This window comes from Octopus sinensis, linkage group LG5, assembly GCF_006345805.1.
Source record: "Octopus sinensis linkage group LG5, ASM634580v1, whole genome shotgun sequence".
NCBI lineage: Eukaryota > Metazoa > Mollusca > Cephalopoda > Octopoda > Octopodidae > Octopus > Octopus sinensis.
The window spans coordinates 66952156-66974655 of NC_043001.1; the positions used below are offsets into that span (position 1 = coordinate 66952156).

Sequence of the window (22500 nt, forward strand, 5' to 3'; positions counted from 1 at the left end):
TAGGGTTTGGGAGATAACATAACTGAGAATCTTTTGTAAATAATTATGGGAAATATCTTAAATTCTAATTGTGCAACACTTGTCTAGAATGAAACAAATAGTTTTATATTGTCACTTTTATTATTATTGTTGTTATTGTTATTATTATTAGTAGTAGTAGGAGGAGGAGGAGGAGAAGGAAAAGGAAGAGAAGTACATTTTCAGAGTCAGCATTACCAATTAAGTATATAGTAGATATCCAGCACCAGGAACATACCCACAGTAAAACAATCAATTCAATAAGTCTTTTACAAAATTGGCTACTACTACTACTACTACTAGTTTATCAGTGCTATCAAGAATGACATCATTTTAAAAGAAAAAAATGCATCAATATAACATACATTCCATATATTTGACATAGTAAGATGATGTACTCGACTTCATATGTGAATTAATATCACCAACATGAAGAGGGGTTACTTGATAAAAAAAAAATTATGTAAACAAATATGTTATTACTTAATAGGATAGAAGATTATTGTTGGTAGAGTAATTGATTTGGCACAACAGAAAGCCAACTTGCATTCCTTACCAATTGCTAAAATTCACTATTTCATTCTTCTGAATAGAAATCCAGGCTAAGACTATTATGTCATTCATCCCTCTGGAGTCAACAGATTAAGTATTAGTTAGACAGTGTTACAGATATAGATTCTGTCAACTTAGTGCAGATGTAAATACACACAAGCTCACTCACAGACATGTCTGTGTGTTTTTCAATGTATTTTTATCAAAAGTTATGTTAAATCAATTATGCCAAAAATTCTACCAAATTTCATCTTCAGAATTGTTGAATCATTGCATCAGAATCTATTTTTTGTTTATACACACACACACACACACACTCATTATATGTATATTATGCATACATGTGTGTGTGTGAATGTAGTGCTTGTGTATGTAATTAACTACACAAAAGTGTATATTTTATCTTGCTCTAAAATAACTTTACTGCTAAAATTTATAGTTTTCAGATCTGACTGCAGATGGATGCTTATTTCAATCTAGTTGTGTCCTCATCAGCTTTTGTCAGTTTTGTCAGTTAAACTGTTTAAATCTGTGTAGACATTTACAACATATATTACCTCAAAATAAGAATAGAATTGTCACCAATATAGTTTTATACCTTGAGGTAAATGGTTCTTAATATTTTGAGTTCAAATCGAGTCAAGATCAACTTTTCCTTTCGTCCACCCAGGGTCAATAAAGTAATGTACTAGTCAAGTGTTGGGATTGATATAATTGACTAAACCCTCTCCATAAAATGTCTGGCCTTGCACATATTTTGGAAATAATCATGAAAGATTATTTTCTCCAAGCTCTTGTGTCATTTTCTGTCTTACTTTTGAAAAAGTGAGGCTTTCCTGAAAAGTAACAGAAACATTAAACAACCTATATAGGTTGATACAATATCTTCTCTTTGTTTTTATTTATAAGCATCACCTGTCATATTTTGCCTAATTTCTCACCTGCATTGCTCAAATATTTTTTTTAATATTTCTTTCATTTACAATAAAGATAAGTTTGAAATATTTTAGTAGCATTGATAGAATGTGTGAGTAAATGATATTGCTATAAGGAGGAAGTATTAATACCATTAACAGTGGTTCAAAGTAGACTATCAGTAACAGGTTATCATATCTCCCATTGTTAAGTTATAAACAACAGATTCTGAAATCTAAAGAAACAGGTGATGTATTGTTAGCTATAACAAGTTAGTAGAAGAATTGGATAAGTTTAATCACCATGGAAGAATGCAAGATCTAACACTGTGGGAGTGACGTTTAAAGATTGAAATAGTATTACTTCTGCTGTCAGGAATGGTTTTTTGTTTGGTTTGAGGAAATGTAGTTGCAATTTCTTGGTTCACGACAAGGGTGTATCTATTGTAGGTGGGAAATCAGATTGTTTTACATGCATATTACAGTTATACATAGATAATATATAGAGAGAATTTATATTGACTGTCAGGGACCCATGGTTTCATGCTTATAACAATCTGCAATTTTTTAGCCAGAATTTCAGATGGCAACTGTCACTTCCACCATTCTAGTTGAAAAATTGATTTTCATCCATATGAAACCTTGTGTTCCAGAAACTTCACATAATACTATTTAAAAGAACTGTTCATCCACCTTCCTGGTGCTGAGTACTCATTTTCCCAGTTTGTTATGGATGTGTGTCTGTTTCAAAATACTTGTGAAATTCTAACATGAATTTTTGTAAATGTGAGATAAATATACTGGGATAGTGATGTGATATTGTAAGCGCTGGAGAAAAAGTGGTTTTAAGTATGGAAGTTCAAGATAATGTGTTATCTGATTAATTTATTTTGCATTTATTTCTAATGTTTTGGTGGGTGACATTTTGAAAATTTGATTAACTAATTAAATGCAATTTTTCTATCAATTGCTTAAAGCAAAGAGTCAGTGATAAGACTTGAGTGTTGTAGCCACCATTAGTTACTGACTCACTTAGCTACCATCTCTTCCAGGAAAAAGCAAGACTGATAAGTGTGGAACGCAAAATACAGGAACTATCGCAGTTCTGCTCTGTAGCAGTCAGTGATGAGGGTTACGACCAAAGTGGAAGGTCATCTGATGCAGAAAGTGAGGTACATGTCATCATCTTTGTCTAGTTCTTATTGTATTTAATCTCTTTTATTATTATTTTTATGATTATTCCTACCAATCAATCTTTTAAAAGAACAAAAAAAAAAGAAGCCTTTGAACATCATCATTATGGATGATGGACCAGTAAAACAATTTCTTGAGAAGCTCAGGACATTTCACCAATTTCTGTTTTTTCCAGGACATTCTTAAAAGTTGATTCTATTAAACAAACTTTAATGTAATAGACAGTTTACTGTCTCCTAATTATAACAATTATTAAATAGTTAATTAATCAGTGTTGTCCTATTGAAAAATTAAGAACATGGTCACCAGAATCCAAGACTACACATCAGTTTAAAGCCAAAATTGAGATACATTTGTATATCAGGAAATGTAGAAATATTTACCATTTAAGCAGAACCTTTTTTGGATATAATTCTCTAAAACATTAGTCTCCCTCCCTCATCTCCCCATCATGCATAAATATATCTTCTTTTTTTTTTTTTTTTGAATTGTAACTTGACTCTCTGCATCATTGTAATAAATTGAAAGGAGAATCAGCCAGTATCACTGTTATTAGTACTAAACTGTTACATTATGGTTAAGTCAGTATGTAAACATTGATTTAATTAATATCAGTGTAATTAGTTAGTATTAAATGATTACATTAAAATTAAGTTCTGTAACAAGAATTAGGCAGAACAAGAAAAAAATTGGTCTTTACCCTTAATCACAAGAGAAAGAACCAACAAGAACATTGCTCAAAGATCTTTTTAAAAATATTTTTAAAAGATCAAGAATGAAGCAGGAAGAACATTTTACTCCATGTAGAGACCATTTTCTTTCTTCATTCATTTTTTTCATGACTGGTGCTTTGGCAATATTTGCTTCTGGCAACTAAAGGAGGAACTCCTACATACTGCTCATCATCTCCTTTCTCCACCCCTTGCTTGCTAGCTAAGCTCATATCAGCACAAGTTCATGTCACTGCAATATCTTAGTATTAAATTATTACTTAAAGATTAGAATTAACATAATGGTAATTTGTTAGTATTCAATTATTACATTAAGATTAATGTTAGCACTACTGTAATATGTTAGTATTAAATTGTTATATTAAGATGAGAGTACCTCTGACTATAGAGAGATATGTTTTAATATTTTCATTTACATTATGTTTGATACCTTATTACTTTAATTAATTACCTGAACTATTTAGACCTCTACTGGCTACACTTAGATTGATGTAAATTTGACTTGAGACTATTTCAACAAACCTTGATAATATTCCAAGTTATCAACTTAAGACATAGAGTTAATTATTACATGTCAACACTGTCAGAAACTGCAAATTTTAGATTTGTATTTCATGTACTGTGTTCATAAAGTCATTTATTAATGCGATCTATTAATTTTAAGAATTGGTAATTACTACCATTCATAAATTCAAAATTAACCTGCTTTTTCCTTGTTCTACTTATGATTTTTTATATAATTTCATTTTCTTTTAATTAATATTCAATAAATTAGCTTCACTATAGTCTACACTTAGATTATTAAATTTAGTGCTAGAAATTCTATTTCACGCAATATCAATTATTTTACTAGAAATGGCTTCAGTTACAGTTAATGTAGCAAACATCCACTGCCTTTAATATGCTTAATTAATCATTCCTTATTTTATATTAATTACCTTGATATATATCTTATATCATTGTTTTTACATATGTGATATCATTGCCTTATGTGATATCAATGTCTTGTCTTATGTCACTGCCTTATATGTGGTTTCACAGCTTTATCATACGTGAAACTATTATTTATTGTACTTAGTTACTTGATTACATTGTTCTAAACATGTAACAGATTCTTGATATCATTATCTTTGTGTATATCAACATATTGTTATGAAGACTTGCATTCTAGAAATTACCATTTGTATTATTATTTCTTGAATTAGCACTTCACTGTGTCTTTGGTTTTGTCTTCTTCATTTCATTTGTCTTCAATGGAAATACAAATATATTTGTAAAAGGCATCACAACAATAAGTAATTTCCTCTCATATGAGCTCTAGAGCTTCAGGCCTTTTTAAACTCTACATATATATGTGTTTGTGTCAGTTTGTGTTTTATACACACACACACACACACACACATATTTCCAATTTACTTTGTATAAATTGCAATGGCTCCATAACTACTGTCTCAGCTATAACCTTGGAGCCCCAGTAATCCATTATAGCACTTACCTAGTGTACCTAATCGTTTAGATCACATGTGAACTAAACCCCCCTACACACACCCATGCTCAGGTTTTTCCAACATTTTAGCTAGCTGCTTGCTTACAATAATTTCTTGAATTAAACTTTTGCTTTGTGAATACTTTTCCTGCCATTCAGCTTCTTTGTTATCCAAGTAAGTAAAAAATAGTAACTGTAAGATTAGAATCTGGTGGCATTGCCTGCATCTTTTATGATTTTATCTGTAGTATTGGCCAGGGTACATTCTTTATCTTATTTATAATCTTTGGAAACTAGGATATATTTACATTTTATTACCACTCAGCAAATTCATTTGATAGTTTTGAAGCCTTGTAGAAAATCTTCTATCTGTTAAATTGTATGTATATTATTATATATTTCTATATAAAATGTAAGGTCAGATAATTTAGTTAAATGAAGTATTATGTAACCAGAACTATACTTATTAAATCAGATATCCATTACCAGTTAACTTCCTGACTCATAGTATTTCTAAATGTTTCAGAAGGATAAATACTTTCCTGAAATCTCAGTAAATATCAAAGGATTATATAAGAAATAGTTTCTGTTAAAGTTTATTCTAACTGAGATCATCAACATTTTAAGCACTCAGACCAGAGACTCTGCTTTCTTAGTGATAAGAACAACCAGTTTAATACTACAAGGCCTCTGCTGAAAGAATAAATATTTATTGGTTCTACTCCAAGAAGAATTTCATTATCCATTTTTGTGCAGCAATCTGTCTTTGAGCTGCCTCATATTACTCATTTACAACAGTAATAGCTAAATATGGAAAATTCTTATTCTATTATGTATTTACAGTTGAAAGTTAGATGATGTTTTGTCTCTCTATTCAATAAAAACTTTTGTTTTAGAACTCAAATATGAATTGATTATATCAGTTATATTGGAAACTGATTTCCAAATGAAAATTCAGAAACCATTTCCTAATTTTTAAATTCCTCCTGAGATAATCTCAATCAAATAAAATGATTGATGATGAAAAGGAGAAGGAATACAACACCTGGTTGTATTACACTGCACTGGAGTCTGATGCATCATTATAGATTAACAAATAATGGTAATTCTCTTTAACTCAGACATTTTTAGCTGTTGCTTTTCATCTTGTTGACAGCAAGTTAAAGATATTTAACAAATTTTTAAATCATCATCATCATGTAAATATATAATTCTATGCACACATACTCTCTTTCTCTCACACACACACACATGCACACACACTGGTTTAAGTCATTGGACTGCAACCATGCTGGAGCACCATCTTCAAGAGTTAAGTTAGTCATATGAATCCTAGATTTTAAATTTGATACATAGTTTATCACACCCAGTTTATAGAACTGCTAAAACCAAGGTATATATGTGTATTCTTCTTATTATTATTAGGGGGTGAGATGGCAGAATTGTTAGTACACTGGGCAAAATGCTTTACAGTATTTTGTCTGTCTTCATGTTCTGAATTCAAATTCCACCAGGGTCAGCTTTGCTTTTTGATCTTTCAGGGTTGATAAATTAAGTACCAGTGAAACACTGGGATCAATGTAATCAACTCATCCCCTCCTCCAAAAAATGGCTGCCCTTGTGGCAAAATTTGAAACTATTATTAAGGTGGCAAGCTACCATAATCATTAATACATCAGACAAAATGCTTAGTGATATTTCTTCTGGCTTTATGTTCTGAGTTCAAATTCTGCCAAGGTCAACTGTGCCTTTCATCCCTTCAGTAAAATAAGTACCAGTTGAGCACTGTGGTTGATGTAATCAACCAGCTCTCTGTAAAAATTTCAAGCCTTGTACCTATAGTAAAATGCATTATCATTGTTGTTGTTAGATGAGCTAGCAGAATTGTTAGAGCATCAGAAAAACTGCATTGTGGTATTTTTTCCAGCACTTTAGATTCTAAGTTCAAATCCTACCAGGACGGGTTGATTTTACCTTTCATTTTTTGGGATCAGTATAATAAATCACTACTCAAGTACAGGAATTTATGGCATTAAATAACCCCCTTCTCTGAAAGGATGTAATCTTATGCTTGAATCTGAAACCATTATTTCATATGGTCAGTGTCTCTCAATAAACTAAGTTATCTTTCCACACAGTACAATTCATTCCACAGATCACATTCAGAATTTTTTTGCTCCATACATAAAGAACTTTGTTATGCTGAAACTGTTGTCTTATTGCTTGTAATCTTAGTCAAGCGACCAATTTTCTGTTTCCAGTGCTATTTCTTCAGCAGTTTATATTCAATAACTGCTGCATGATCTGATAACATTTCAAAGAAACTTTCGATTTAAACATTGCCAAATAAATGTTTATTATTGCAGTAGTTGTTACCTAACAAATTTATTTCTCTCTTAATATTGCCCTAAAAACATCACTCTGGCACATTCCTAATTGCTTGCAAAACACGCAATTTGTTAATTCTACTAATTAAGACTGTTCTGTTAACTAATAATCAAACAGTTGGGTTGTTTACTTGTTGCATTTTGCTAGATTAATTGAAATAAAAGCACAACATTGAATCTTATCTGAAATAAATAACAGCTGCATTCAATGCTTTTGTCTACCATGGTTTTGCCTCCTAACCATTTATTTACCTTAAAAATTCTAACTGTATCTCTCTCTCTCTCTCTCTCTCTTTCTCTCCCTCTCTCACTCACTCACTCAATGTTCTGTCTAATCATTCCAGCAAAACTTAGTTTCTTTAAATAACATTTCATTTAAACCTTTATCGGCCATTGTTGTTCCTATCAGCAGATTTAATCAAATTGACATCTGATAAATTCAGAATTCACATTTTCAATTTCTTTAATTTTATTTTTGTTAGTTTTTTTTTTATTTGGTAATAAAAGAAAACTATAAAACTTGGGGTTACTCCTTTTATTAAAGTAAATATTGTAATACATGATGTTTTTATTCTTTGTTTAAATATGTTAAATCATATGTATGTGTAGATGTATATGTATGTATCTATATATATAATTTCGTCATTTGTCTGAAGTTGTTTTGTCTATCATTTATGTTTACACTATTATATGATACTTGCATTATATTATATATATATATATATAAGACTTGTGAACCAACCTATATTATCTTGCAGTATTTTTTTCCAGCTCTTCATGTTCTGAGTTCAAATCCTGTTAAAACCAACTTTGCCTTTCATTACTACCACTCTTGGGTCCATAAAATGAAATACCAGTCAAGCACTGGGGTTGATGTAATTGACTTACTACATCCCACATCCCAAAATTGCTGGCTTTGTATCAAAATTTGAAACCATTATTATTATTATTATTATTATTATTATTTAAGGTAGATAGCTGGCAAAATCATTAGCACACCGGGTAAAATGCTTTGTGGTACTTCATCTATCTTTACATTCTGAATTCAAATTCTGCCAAGGTCAACTTTGCCTTTCATCCCTTCAGGGTCAGTAAAATAAATACCAGTTAAGCAATGGAGCCGATGTAATTAACTAATCTCCACCCAACCAAAAAAATTTCAGACCTTATGCCTATAGTAGAAAGGATTTTACTTCTTGTTTGCTCTGGTTGATTCTATGAGAGCGGACAGCAGCTTGTTGTCAGAAGTGCCATAGGGTCTCTTCCTACTCATTATAAGCTTTGATACTTGGTTGGAAAACATTCAACATTATTATTAACAACTCAGGTTTCACATTATTTACATTTGACAGATATTTGTCCTCATCTTGTTTGTTGTTAACACGATGTTTTGACTGATATACCCTCCAGCTTTCATCAGGTGTCTTGGGGAAATTTCAAACCTGGGTTCTCATTCCTAAGGTATTTTTCGATGTTATTATTTTTATTATCCAAGTCACTGCCTAAAATCAAACTCGGAATCTTGGGGTTTGTAGCCCGTGCTCTTAACCACTATGCCATATGCCCGTGGGCAATTATGGTGTGAATTTTTAGGGCTTATAAATCTAATATCTTCCTATCCTTCCTTAATACAAGTTCCTATATGCTATTCATATCTGCACTTGGTCTGCTTAGGAGGTTGTTGTGTCCTAGCATATGTACTGCTTCTTTTAGTTTTTGTATTTTCCAGTGGTGTTCTCTGTCTATTATTTTAACTTCACCCCACAGGGGGAGGTGGTCTCCATTTTTCCATACATGATCAGCTATACCTAATTTATCAATATATCCTCGTGTCACAGCTTTGCGATGTTCCTCTACCCTTATTTTGAGGGGGCGGCATGTTTTGCCTTTGTATAACCTATCACAGCTGCATGGGATGGAGTACACACAGTTTTTGGTCATTTTCTCTTCTATTGATGGTTTTGTTGGAACTCCTGGAGTCTTGCATACATTGTGGGCTTGCTACCTGCAGCCTATGGTACCATGTTATCTGTTCTTTCCAACTATCTAGTATATTCCTGATGATTCTGGCCATGTCCAAGGACGCAAACTTTTGTAACAGTTCTATTGGCACTTTATTCTGATCTCTTTTTTATTCCTCTTCATGCCTTCTGATACTGTGCACAAAGACCCAACAATAATTAACACTATCTTCACCTTTTCCACACTCAAACTATCTCATATTTAAGAGGGTTGTATTTGTTTATTTTTTTGTCTTCCTTCTTCACTATTCATGTGTGAAAGGGGCACACAACATCAATTATACAGCACATGTGGTTCACTTTTTCCACCACCACCACCACCACTAGGTCCGGCTTGTTGTACTCTAGTACCTGGTTTGTTTGGATTGGGAAATCCCACAGAATTTTGCAGGTCTCTGACTCCGCCTCTCTCTGTGGTTTGTGCTCATACCATGTCTTGCTTCTCTCTAACCCCCACTTTTCACAAAGTTTCCAACATAGCACTTTCACTGCTTCATTGTGTTGCCACAACTTATTTTGGTTTTGGATGAGTTGACGATGTTCATTCACAATACAGGCAATGGTTTCATCAACTCTATTACAGATTTAGCACAGTGGGGATACTTATTTATTTTCAAGGTTGACCCTCCAATTTGTAGCCAGAGTTTGGTCTTGCGCTGGCAGTATTGTGTTCTCAAACTCTTTTTTCAGTGTTTCCCTCTTCAACCAGTCCTTCCTATGTTTTCCAAGCAACATCAGTTGTGATTACATGGAATTGACTGTGTGGTTCCTTATTGCATACTGTTTCATCATGTCCATCTTGTTCATTTTGTTTTCTTTTCCTTTTTCCTGGTTCCAATCTGTTCTCATCTCTAACTGCCCCTAACAAGGTTTCCTCCTTTTGGGGGTATATACCCTCAGCATATTCCCAAGTTCAATATGCACACAGTCTTCCACACTTATCAGTCCCCTTCCTCCATTTCTCTCTTCATGTATAGGCAATCAGTGCCTGCACATGGATGATGGGCTCCATGCATTGTTAGGAGCTTTCTTGTCTTCCTGCCCAACTTCTTTAGTTCATCCTCTGTCTACTTTAGAATTCCAGCACCATACTGAATGACTGCGGTATTATTATTATTATTATTATTGAGTGAGAGAGCAGTGTATGCCATCAAAGTGACACTGGGGTAAAATATACGAAGCCCAATATACCCATCATGACTACCCATCTGATAAAGGTACACCAGGCACATGCATCACAACCATATGTGCGCGACATGGTGATCTCATATCAAGATAAACAACACATGACCTTGCAGGTGGGGCCCAGTTAGAATTTTCTTCAGGTTGAGTAGCCCATCCCGCTCAAAAGGTCCCTGAATAAGGGTTGTTTAAGGATGTTGAAAGAACCACCCATGTTTCCAGAGGTGAATTATTCAAACCCCAAAGAATCCCTCTCAACACATGGCTATGATGCTCCCCCACTACTTCTGCTCATGATCAGAGATGCACATATCGTCAGCCACTAAGGGACATACTCAACTGGATAAGGTCAAACAACTGACAAGCAAATCTGTGGTATTGAGCAGAATATTTGCTGTAGCCCATCTTTTATACCAAGACAAAACAATGTACATGATAACACTTCCAATCTTATTATTATTATTATTATTATTATTATTATTATTATTATTCATGAAACTATTATAACTACTGTATTGCTGTTATCATAAAAATCTTCATTATATAGAAAGTTGTTCTGCTGTTTTCAATACAACTACAAGGATGTGTGAGTACTTTCTGCTTTCTAACACCTTTGTCTTACACATTAATATGAGCAATATGTGTAATATTAGTCATTATTGTTATTGTTGTATTCACCTGAATTGTTATAGTTCATCACTTGGTGTGTCTCAGACAGAGAACAAGTTAAGCTACATTGTGATCAATTAAACCTGCAGGAATCAGGTAGACAGAGGAAAACTATATTTATTACATTTAATTAAGTACATTTCAATTAAGTGGTTAATGAGACAACAAACAAGAGAATATCAAATGACCTTTACACTCTTCTCTTAGATCAATGAGACAGATGTGGTCTATGTCCAGCTTGACCTGTTGTTGGTCCCAGTCTGTAGAAACAAGCAATAAGTCTTTTGATTTTCCTTTTATAGAAATATATTCTACAAGGGATATGTGCACCACTTCTTACAACTATACCTTATATTTTAAGTTATATCATCTACCACTGATCCCTCCCCAATACTCACTACATTCGCACCTAATCTCACTTTTGTAATCATTGCCTCCTCACACTTCCTGATTTTATAGTTTCACACTCTCTTCAATCCATTATCTTGTACACACTGAGGGCACACTTTGACACCTCATCACTACCCTCTTTATCTCTCTTTCCATCTCCACTCCAGTTACTCCCAATCACCATTATTAACGTAGAGTAGCCATTTACTTCTCTGCCGCAACAAATGTGTTCTTTTCTTTTCTATCATACTTTAAACCCCTCAACACTTCACATACAGCTGCCTCCCTTTCTACTATTCCCCTAATTAAAGAAGCTCTTCAGTCTTGCAAGTTACATGGCTAGTGCTGGTTCCATGAGAAAAGCATGCAGTACATTCAGTAAAGTAGCATTAAGAAGAACATCTAGTAGAAACCCTGCAGAAAATGAGGTGCAGGAGCAAGATATGGTCCTCCAACCCACTGAATTCTGTCAAACCATCCATCCCTTGCCAGCAGGAAAAACAGATACAAGGATGGTAATTCCCTAGTCTATTGTATTTTGACCAGCATATTGAAATTGATTCTACCATCTGGAATTGTCCAATGTTTTGGATTTTGTATTTCCTAATTCTGCTGCTTGGCTAATTTGTGTAATTCATTCACATACATATTATTGTCCAGATGGGCACGCCTGCCATGTGTAAATGTGTCTGTGAGTATGTTGTCATCATTATCATTTAACTTCCAACCTCTATGCAAATATGGATTAAATGATTTGTTGGGATCTAATGAGTAGAAAACCTATGTCCATGGTCTAGTGTCTATTTGGCATGGTTTATATGACGGAATGCCCTTCCTAATGCCAACTAACCACTTCACAGAGAATACACTCATGAAATATGTTGTATACATATACATATGTGTGTTCACAGTTCACACACACACACACACACACACATATATACTTACTAATTAAACTCTAGGTATAAGGAAATTTTTAAAAATCAAATTTTACCAATTAAGTTAATATGAAGTGTCTCCCATACAGACTAGTGATTAACTTCAAAGTCTTCTCTTGAAGACTGGAACATTTTGCAAGTTCACTTGCTTTTCACTGTACTGCACCTTGTCTTGTGAGTAAGTCTATGTTAGAAAACAGCAAACACCAGTAGTTGTTCACCAATATTTCAAGCTTACCTTACTTTCACAGTTTCATATATATGTGTGTGTGTAATTTTGTTTTTATTTTTTATTTTTTTATTTTTTTATTTGCAGGTAACTGTTTGATGTTTGCCTGTTTGTTTTTCTGTCTCTTCAACTCACGGAGTTGTGTGTGGGTGTGTGTGGGGGTGTAAATGTGTGGGGGTGTAAATGTGTGGGTGTTGTAAGTGACTAATTTTGTTTTTAATACCAGTAAAGTTATTTAAAATTTCTATTATTGAATTTCTGTTGTGGAGACAATATAAATTTTTTGCAGTGGCAAAGTCTTTTGACCACATTACCGAGTGCATATAATGACTCTCTCTCACACCCACCCACATATATACACATGTGTGTAATTATATATATATATATATATACACTGACATATATGGTAAGAAGTTTGCTTTCCAACCACATGGTCTTGGGTTCAGACACACTGCATGGCACTTTGGGCAAGTGTGTTCTACTAAATCAAAGTAGAATCAGACCAATCAAAGACTTGTGTGTAGTTTTAGTAGACTGAAACTAAAAAAAGTCTGTTCTGTGTGTGCATGTATATGATATATGTATGTATAGGTATACATCTATGTGTGTGTTTGTCTTCTACCACTGCCTGACAACTGGTGATCCTCATAACTTAGAATAAGTACCAGGCTTTAAAACAGTAGATACTGGCATCAATTCATTCAGCTTGGACCCTTCAAGCCAGTGCACCAGTTGAATGACTAAAATATGTAAAATATAGAAGTGTGTGTATGTGTGTTAGGTTGTATTAAATATAGTATATGTGTGTTAGTGTTAGCTGTATTAGAGCTCATGAATTCCAAATTATTCATAGTGTTGCAGACAAAGAGTAATGTATTTCAATAAAACAGATTATTTTTCTACTTGAATTGATCTGAATGAAAATTATCTGTGAAAAATAATTTGGAAAAGAAATGAGTCCTTTTTAAACCTTGAGAAAAATAGAAAAGAAGTCTTTAGTGGAAAAGAAGTCTTTGGTGTGATTCTAAAAACAACATTGATGTTACCTTATGTTATGGTGATGAGTATAAGTGAAGCTAGGTTTAGAGTGAGTGGAGTAAGTAGAGCTAGGTTTGACTGTGTGGAGTTAGGTTTGACTGTGTTGTATTAGTGGAGCTATGTTTATTGTGCTTAACTTCATGTGAGTGGACTTATGTTATTACGTATAGAATTATGTTTATTAATGAGCTAGAAGTGTGAGAGGAGCTATGCTTGTTAGTGAGCTATGATATGTGCAAATGGAGCTGTTGAATAATACGCATGTTCTTTGTATACTTTTCACTGGACCAGTTTCTATTCCTTTAATGTCATAACTTTCACTCTTTGGTTAAGTCTGTCAGACTTAATTAAAATATCAAATTAATTTTATGTCATAAACTCTGTCTTGTCCTTGTTTTAGGATAAAGTTGATCTGGTCTCAGCACGTCGAACAATGCCCGAGTCGAGTGAAGGAGGTGCAGGTGGAGTTAACCCTTTGGCTCCCTCTCACCTAACTAACTCTATTCCCAGATGGAACAATAAGAAACCAATTTCTCCTACAATAGATTCTAACAAGAGCTGGCCAGGACTATCCTTAGAGAAACCATGTATGTATATTTTCTATTTTCACTTTGTATACCACCCACACCACTACACCCACACTCGCACACACATCTGATCTAGTTTTGGCTGTGTCATCTAAGATGAAACTTCAACAAAAACCAAAGCTAACTGCTTCTGTCTTTCCATCCTGGTTACTGAGATCTCTCTGGTTTAAACATGTGATGTACTGTCACAGGGAAACATAATGAATGTTTATTAAAAGTTTGGTTGTGACTAAGTTTACAAATTAAATCTCAAATATACTGTTTGGAAAGAAAGTATTTATAGTGAACTTATGAGTAACTTAAAACTCTTATGTCCGGGTTATGAATTTTTATTTGTACCTATTTTATTTGTAGAGTGGGTTATGGAACAAATTGCATAAAACCCTAGAAATGTTGAGTTTCTCCCAAGAAAAAAAATCAAAACAAATTATTCACATTCTCCAAATCCAATCAATTAGTGTTACCATGAAGAGTTCTAAAATATTACTGGGATTCTCTTTTTAAGGTTCCTGGAGTGAACATGCATACTATCTTGTGTGTATATAGCATATACAGAACACACCTATTGCATGGGTGTAAATATATCACATATGCACCTTCCTATATGCCCATGCTGACATATTTACAGATCTCTGGAACTATTCTTGACTCCAACAAAAGAACCATGTCACTTTGTTAATGACAAGCTTGATTTCTGTGAAGAATTTGAAAAATAGGCATCCAAATCAGATGTGGGAATCAACATTTGTCTTTTATAAAATAATCTTTCTATTAAATCTTTGTTTGGTCATTTTTTATTTCTATTAGTCAGAGGAAGGGAAAGAGAGAACCCTTAACAATTTCAGCTTCATAATCTGTATGATTTAGAAAATTGAGCTAAACAATTGTTGTTGGTAGTAAGTTTCTATTGTTGCAAGGGAAAATATGGGAATGTGTAGTAGGACCTGGGGAAAGAGATGAACCTAAATATTGGAAGTTTTAAATTATAGTGAAGATGTGGTGTAATATAGGGAAGGTATAGTTTATAATATATTATAATGGGAGTGTGATATATGATATAGTGCAAGTGTGAAGGCATTGTGTATAATATTGTGGAGGTGTGTTATGTAATATAGTGATGTTGTGTGGTAAAATAATATTGTGGAGGTGTTGTCTAAATCATAGTGGCACTGTTGTATTTAATATAGTGGAGTTGCATATAATATAAGGAAGATGTGGTGTATATTTGTAGCAACCTTATTTATCAAAGTGCTAACCACAGACATCAACATTAAAGCAATGTTAGTTTTTCATCACCATTTAGTCAATCCCATGTGATGTGGTTTAATGACAACTTTTTAAGATGTTTTATTTTTCATTTCATTTACACTCTATCAAAGATAATAGGACATTATTAACAATAATATAACTCTAATGTAATTGTATATATGTGTCTTGTTTTTGAAGGGAATTATAAATATTCAAAATATTTTCTGTGAATCTGCTTGAAAGAGTTTTATTGCAATAATGCATAATGCTAGTTCTTTGTAGTCTCCTCTCTCGTGATGTTAAATCTAAATAACAACCTCTGTGACATTTATTTTTAGCTCACAATATTGTGGTGGAGCAGGAACGACAACGGATCGAGGAACTGAAGCGGCGAGCAGCAGACGAGGGCCGTGCCCAGTGGGAAGAACGCAAGCTAAGAGAAGCTAACTGCAAAAGTTTCAACTCTTTAGAGTCAGAAGATTCCAGTATAGCTAGCAGCTGTGAAACGCCTTCAGAGAAAGAGACCAGGTAAGAAATCTTATTCATTCCCAAGTTGTCTCTTTTATATTACATTTCCTGGTGTGAAGGCACATGACCTAGAAGCTAGGGTGTCAGACTTACAGTCATAAGGTCTTAACTTCAATTATGTGGTGTGCGTTGTGTCCTTGAGCTAGGCTCTTTATTACATATTGCTCCATTTACTCCACTATAATGAGTAGTGGCCTATGTTGGAACAGCTCTCCCTCTTGCTGTTACATCATCATCATCATCATCATCGTTTAACGTCCATTTTCCATGCTGATATGTTGGATGGTTCGACTGGGGACTGGGAAGTCAGTAGGCTGCACCAGGCTCCAATCTGATCTGGCAGTATTTCTACAGATGGATGCCCTTCCTAACGCCAACCACTCCGAAAATGTAGTGGGTGCTTTTTACATGCCACCGGACAGGGAGCCAGTTGAGGCCAGGGGGTTAGCATCCACCACGTTTGGATGGTGCTTTTTACATGCCGCCAGCACGGGGAGCCAGTCAGGCAGCTCTGGCATCAGCCACAACTACAATTTCCACTTGACTGTAGTTTGATTTGATTTTGATGTTGATGATGTACTTAACTCAATAGGTCTCCTCAAGCACAGCATGTCGCCCTATGATCCAAAGGTACTTTTGAGTAAGCTGGCTATGCAACACTGGCGTAGGCTACAGCTGTGATCTCACTTTATTTGCCTGGCCCTCTCAGGCACAGCACATCTCCAGAGGTCTCGGTCTTTCATCATTGCCTCTGTGAGGCCCAGCGTTTGAAGGTCATGCTTCACCACTTCATCCCATGTCTTCCTGGGTCTCCCTCTACCACGGGTTCCTTCCACTGTCTGGGAGTGGCACTTCTTCACAAAGCTCTCCTCATCCATATGCAGCACATGACCATACCAGTGCAGTCGTCTCTCTTGCATGCCACAGCCAATGATTCTTATGTCCAATATTTCTGTCAGGGTGCTTACACTCTGTCGTGTGTGCACACTGACATTACACATCCAGCAGATCATGCTAGCTTCATTTCTTTCAAGCCTGTGCATGTCTTCAGCAGTCATGGCCCATGTTTCACTGCCGTGAAGCATGGCAATTCACACACATGCATTATACAATTTACCTTTCGCTCTGAGAGAGAGGCCCTTTGTCACCAATAGGGGTAAAAGCTTTCTGAACTCTGTCCAGTCTACTCTTGTTCTAGTGGCAACACTCTCTAAGCATCCACCCCCACTAAATACTTGGTTACCTAGGTAGCGGAAGCTATCAACTATTTCTAGTTTCTTCCCCTGACATGTGATGGAATCTGTTTTCTGAGCATCTATGGTGTTTATTGCCCCTGTGCATCTGCCACACAAAAGCTATCTTCTCAGTTAATCTTCCGTTGATGTTGCTGCACCTCTTATGCATCCATAGCTTACACTGGGTACATCTTATTGAGTTTTTACCTACACCTTTTCTACAGATCAAGCAGGGTCATCTACCTGAAGGGGTGTGTGATTTGTTCACCTTCTTACTTGCTAAGACTTTGGTTTTTGTGATATTGACTCTAAGGCCCATCGATTCTAAACCTTGCTTCCACATCTGAAATTTCTTCTAGTTCTGGTAGTGATTATCAGATTTATTGTTTTTATCAACTGAGATGTCTAGGTTGTGATGTTTATGATTAGACACTGTGGAAGTACAACACTGTAGAGCTGAGATTCACAATCTCTTTGACTTTATGGTACACCGGAAATCAAACAACAAATTACTGCCAAATCAATAAACAACAGAAATAATTATGTGAACTGAGCTTTGATTTTATAAATGTTAAATTGATAATTCATGGATTCATTGCAGTATTTCCTTGAGCAAGGTTCTTTACTCTGCCCTCACTCTACTCTTTTGTTCTGGTTGTTTTGTGGTGCAAAAAATAGAATCACAACTTACATGCATGCACACACAAACACACACAATTTAAATTACAAATATGGATTGTATTTAAAAAGTATCTTAGCTTAATGTGTTCTTCACTTCTAATGAATGTACATTGTATATAAGAGTGGATGAGTGGGTTTATAACATTACCTGTTTAGTTTTTATATGCAACCAACTTCTTGCAATCTATCACAAATTTATGATTTCTGTTATTTGCTGTAAAACTTTTTGAAGGAATTATAAGATCGCTGGAACATTAGAATCCCATGTCTGATATAAAAAGATGGTCACAATACTTTGGGTCACAGCCTTCTCAGTCACAGATGACTTGGGTTTAACCCTGTAGTGTTGGAACCAGATGCATCCTGCCCAAATATCCTCCTTATTTTATGTTCAAACTGGCCAGAAGCAACCCCTCACACCTACCCTACACTGTCATTCTGAAAACAAAACGTCACATCATAGATATCTCAAAGTTACGAGATAATGCATGATTAATTCAAAACAATGTGTATAAATATTACATTTGACAGAGTAATCTAAATGTTAAAGGGTTAAACAACAACAGAAATAATTATATTATCAGATTTATTGTTTTTATCAACTGTGAGATGTCTAGGTTGTGATGTTTATGATGAGACATTGGAAGTACAACACTGTAGAGCTAAGATTCACAACCTCTTTGACTTTATGTTACACTGGAAATCAAACAACAAATTACCGCCAAATCAATATTTGCTTAATTTCATTAATTATGCTTGTGTATAATTATATCTATGCATAGGTATAGGCATGTGTGATAGAAGTTCACTTCCCAACCACATCATTTTGTGTTCAGTCTTATTGGGAGGCACCTGGGCCAATCAAATCCTTCTGGTAGACAGAAACTTTAAGGAACCCATCTTAGATGAGTGTGTGTGTATATCTGTGTGTCTTATCTTGACATAATGTGATAGTTGCTGTGTATAAAGCACTGTGTTGGTGCAAAGTAAAAAGCATCCAGTACACTCTGTAAAGTGGTTGGCATTAGGAAGGGCATCCTGCTATAGAAACCATGCTAAAAAGACAAATGGAGTCTAGTGCAGCTCTCTGGCTTGCCAGCTCCTGTCATACCAGCATGGAAAACTGACAGTAAATGGTGATGAGGATGATGATGATAATGAAAGCAACATAAAAATGTAAATGAGCCTTATTGTCATACAAACAATGTCATTTGTTTCCAATTTCTTAAAATTTTTACTTGAAATGCACTTCAAAATAGATGAGGGTTGGTAATAGGAAGAGCTTCTGGCTGTAAAAGATATGACCCAGACAAACATGGAAAAGTAGATGTTAAATGATGATGTAAAAATATTTAAATATTTTCCAAGATGTTCAAGGATTAACATGGATTTTTTAAAGACTTAAATTACTCTTTTAAAAAACCACATTGCACCTAAATGCATCTTGTGATGACCAGTGCACTGTTTGAGAAACACTGCTCTAGTGATTTAGTCTTGTAGTGTTGAGTGTAACCATATTGTTATATCTGTATTGAAGGGTCTTCTGAAGATCCTTGTACATGTAGCTAGTGAATGTTTAGGTTTTTGTGTGGATGATATCTGCATATGGGAAAATGATAGAACACAAAATAGTTTTATCTACATACATGTGTATGTGTTGTTAGAAATAACAGCAAGCAGGTTGCCATTACTGTAGACAAGGAAAAGTTTTCCATTTGAAAAAACATCCAGTTGAAAGACACAAAACTCTAGTAATATTGATGCATGTTGTTTGAATTGAAACTTCATTTATTGGTTGTCATGAAACTCACTTCCTTTATCCTGCAGTACATCATTTAGCTTTATTTGATTATGATTATTAAAATAATGAAATATAGTTCTGAATATTAACAAATTCATTACTGTTTACATGCAACTGATTGAATTACATCACCAAATGTTTAGTTTTGGCTAATCTTCATCTCCAGCTGCAAACACATCTGTGTTGATAATCTCATACAATTATGTAAAAATTAAAAGAAACCTAAGAAAATGGTTTTGCAATGCAACATGAAACTGTTTAATTCTAGCAGATATTTATAGATTGTTTGAGATTTGTGTTGGTGGTGGTGGTGTGTGTGTGTGTGCATGCTTGTTTGTATTTGTGGGATTTTTTGCATGCATATGTAGATATATCCATGTCTCATTATGTGTGTGTGTGTGCATGTCACTCACTTCCATATATACATACATACTCTTTCTCACACACTCATATACTGAGACTTACACTTTGTCTCTCTCTTTCTCTCAGAGAAGAGTTAAAGTTGTTCGTTTGCTTTGTTGTTATTGGAGACCATGCTTGTCTGTGCAGCGAAAAGAAAGTAACAAGAAAAAAAGTCAGAAGAAGAAAAACTAAGAACAAAAACAACAATAATTAAAGCCACAACAATTCAGATACTCTCTCTCTCTCTATCTCTCTCTCTCTCTCTCTCTCTCTCTCTCTCTCTCTCTCTCTCTCTCTCTCTCTCTCTCTCTCTCTCTCCATTAATCTATATCTTTGATCAAAGATTCTATTGTTTAAAATCATGTTGAAGTTACCTGGCTAATAATCCTTTTACTGCTGTTGCTGCTACAGTTGCTGCATTCAATGATTCATGCCTGATATTCTCATCATGCACACACACTCTGTCTGTCTGTCTGTCTCTCTCTCTCAGAGTTTTAAGTTGCTCTAATGATTCCTCAGTGCTTACTCCTTAATGCTTTTAAAGAACTCTTTGGTTTAGACACTACAATAATTATTGTTACAGTCTCTCTGTTAGATTCTTCTTCATTATTATAACCATTTATCTTTTAGGCTGACAGCGATTCAATACATTGTCTTCAGATAGACATTAACAGTGAGATACACTATAGTATTTTCTGGTTTATTTGTTATCCAGGCTCATGCCTGGATTTGAACTCTGCACTGCATGCTTGTCTATGACACAAGTACCTAACTGCTGCCCCTGACAGCAGTGAGCTGTACCACATCACTATATACAGCTAGGCCTTTAGTGACCAAACGTAGACAATTACCTGGATATAGCTGATATGACACTATCGACTAAGTAGGTTGTATGTCGCAGATGACCAACACCAAAAAAGATTGAAGTAAGAACAATTCAGCAATTTTGAGTGGAGGTGAAAGTCAATTACCTTGACCCCAGTACTCGTCTGGTACTTATTTTATCAACAGCAGGAGTGGCTGTGTGGTAAGTAGCTTGCTAACCAACCACATGGTTCCAGGTTCAGTCCCACTGCGTGGCATCTTAGGCAAGTGTCTTCTGCTACAGCCCCGGGCCGACCAATGCCTTGTGAGTGAATTTGGTTGACGGAAACTGAAAGAAGCCTGTCGTATATATGTATATTTATGTATATATGTATGTGTTTGTGTGTCTGTGTTTGTCCCCCTAGCATTGCTTGACAACCGATGCTGGTGTGTTTACGTCTCCGTCACTTAGCGGTTCGGCAAAAGAGACCGATAGAATAAGTACTGGGCTTACAAAGAATAAGTCCCGGGGTCGATTTGCTCGACTAAAGGCGGTGCTCCAGCATGGCCGCAGTCAAATGACTGAAACAAGTAAAAGTAACCCTGAATGGATGATATACAAAATCAATCTCAGTGGCATTTGAACACAGAATGTAAAAGGCCAGAAGAAATGCTGCTAAGAATTTTGTTCAGTGCAATAACAATTCTGCCAGGTTGTCAACTTATGATATAATAAGAATGAGCTTATTGTATACAGTGTTCAGGTACACTACAGCCTGTAGAGTGCAGCATTTTCTTGACAATTTTGTTCCTTTATGTTCATTTAAAAATGATTAAGTACCAAAATTTCAAGTTGAGATATATGGAATGAAATATGTATATATGTACAGGAAAAGTTTTTGACCCCCAAAAAATTCACCCCAGCAAGTTTTGTCCTCTCCATAAAGTTTTTGAAAAGTACACATTAGATAATAATGACAGTGATGATAATATGTATGAGTGTATGTTTCATCATCATCGTTTAACATCCACTTTTCATGCTGGCATGGGTTGTGACATGGAGCTGGATAGCAGGGAGCTGTCCAGACTCCAACTGTCTGTTGTGGCATAGTTTCTATGGTTGGATGTCCTTTCTAATGCCAACCACTTAATAGGGTCGGCTGAGTGCTTTTCACCTGCTTCCAGCATGCATGTGTCTACACAGCACTGGCATAAGTGCATTAACACTACACTGGCATGAGTGCTTTTTATGTGGCACTAGCACCTGAAAGAACATGCCTGTATGTGTGGAAGACTGTGACTTTACTTAGCTTTACATGTCTTATCAAGTACAGCACATTACCACATCTCCCGATCCCTTCTCATTTCTTGAGTGAGGCCCAGCATCTGAAGAGCCTTTCTCATCACTTCGTCCCATGTTCCTGGGTCTACCCTTTCCATGGGTCTATGTTTGAATTTATATGTT

General features: G+C 35.0%; 1 protein-coding gene and 1 long non-coding RNA gene across 14 annotated transcripts in view; one reads left to right on the plus strand and one right to left on the minus strand.

The window, feature by feature from the left end:
* LOC115211639 (pleckstrin homology-like domain family B member 1) overlaps positions 1 to 22500 on the plus strand; it is a 487008-nt gene that overhangs the window by 400003 nt on the left and 64505 nt on the right. For 11 of the 13 annotated variants that reach the window (XR_004999075.1, XR_004999074.1, XR_004999076.1 and 8 more), the window contains 4 exons: positions 2537 to 2656; positions 11033 to 11071; positions 14150 to 14336; positions 15923 to 16112. Coding sequence is in view for 3 of the 13 variants with exons in the window: in XM_036502721.1 (XP_036358614.1) it covers positions 2537 to 2656; positions 11033 to 11071; positions 14150 to 14336; positions 15923 to 16112 (536 nt within the window). In the remaining 10 variants the exon portion in view is untranslated. The remainder of the gene's footprint in view (positions 1 to 2536; positions 2657 to 11032; positions 11072 to 14149; positions 14337 to 15922; positions 16113 to 22500) is intronic. The other 2 variants (XR_004999077.1, XR_004999079.1) reach the window with 2 other exon arrangements.
* Positions 4874 to 22500, minus strand: part of LOC118763334 — a 20010-nt gene continuing 2383 nt past the window's right edge. The window contains exon 3 of the long non-coding RNA XR_004999086.1: positions 4874 to 4947. This is a non-coding gene — a long non-coding RNA (uncharacterized LOC118763334). The remainder of the gene's footprint in view (positions 4948 to 22500) is intronic.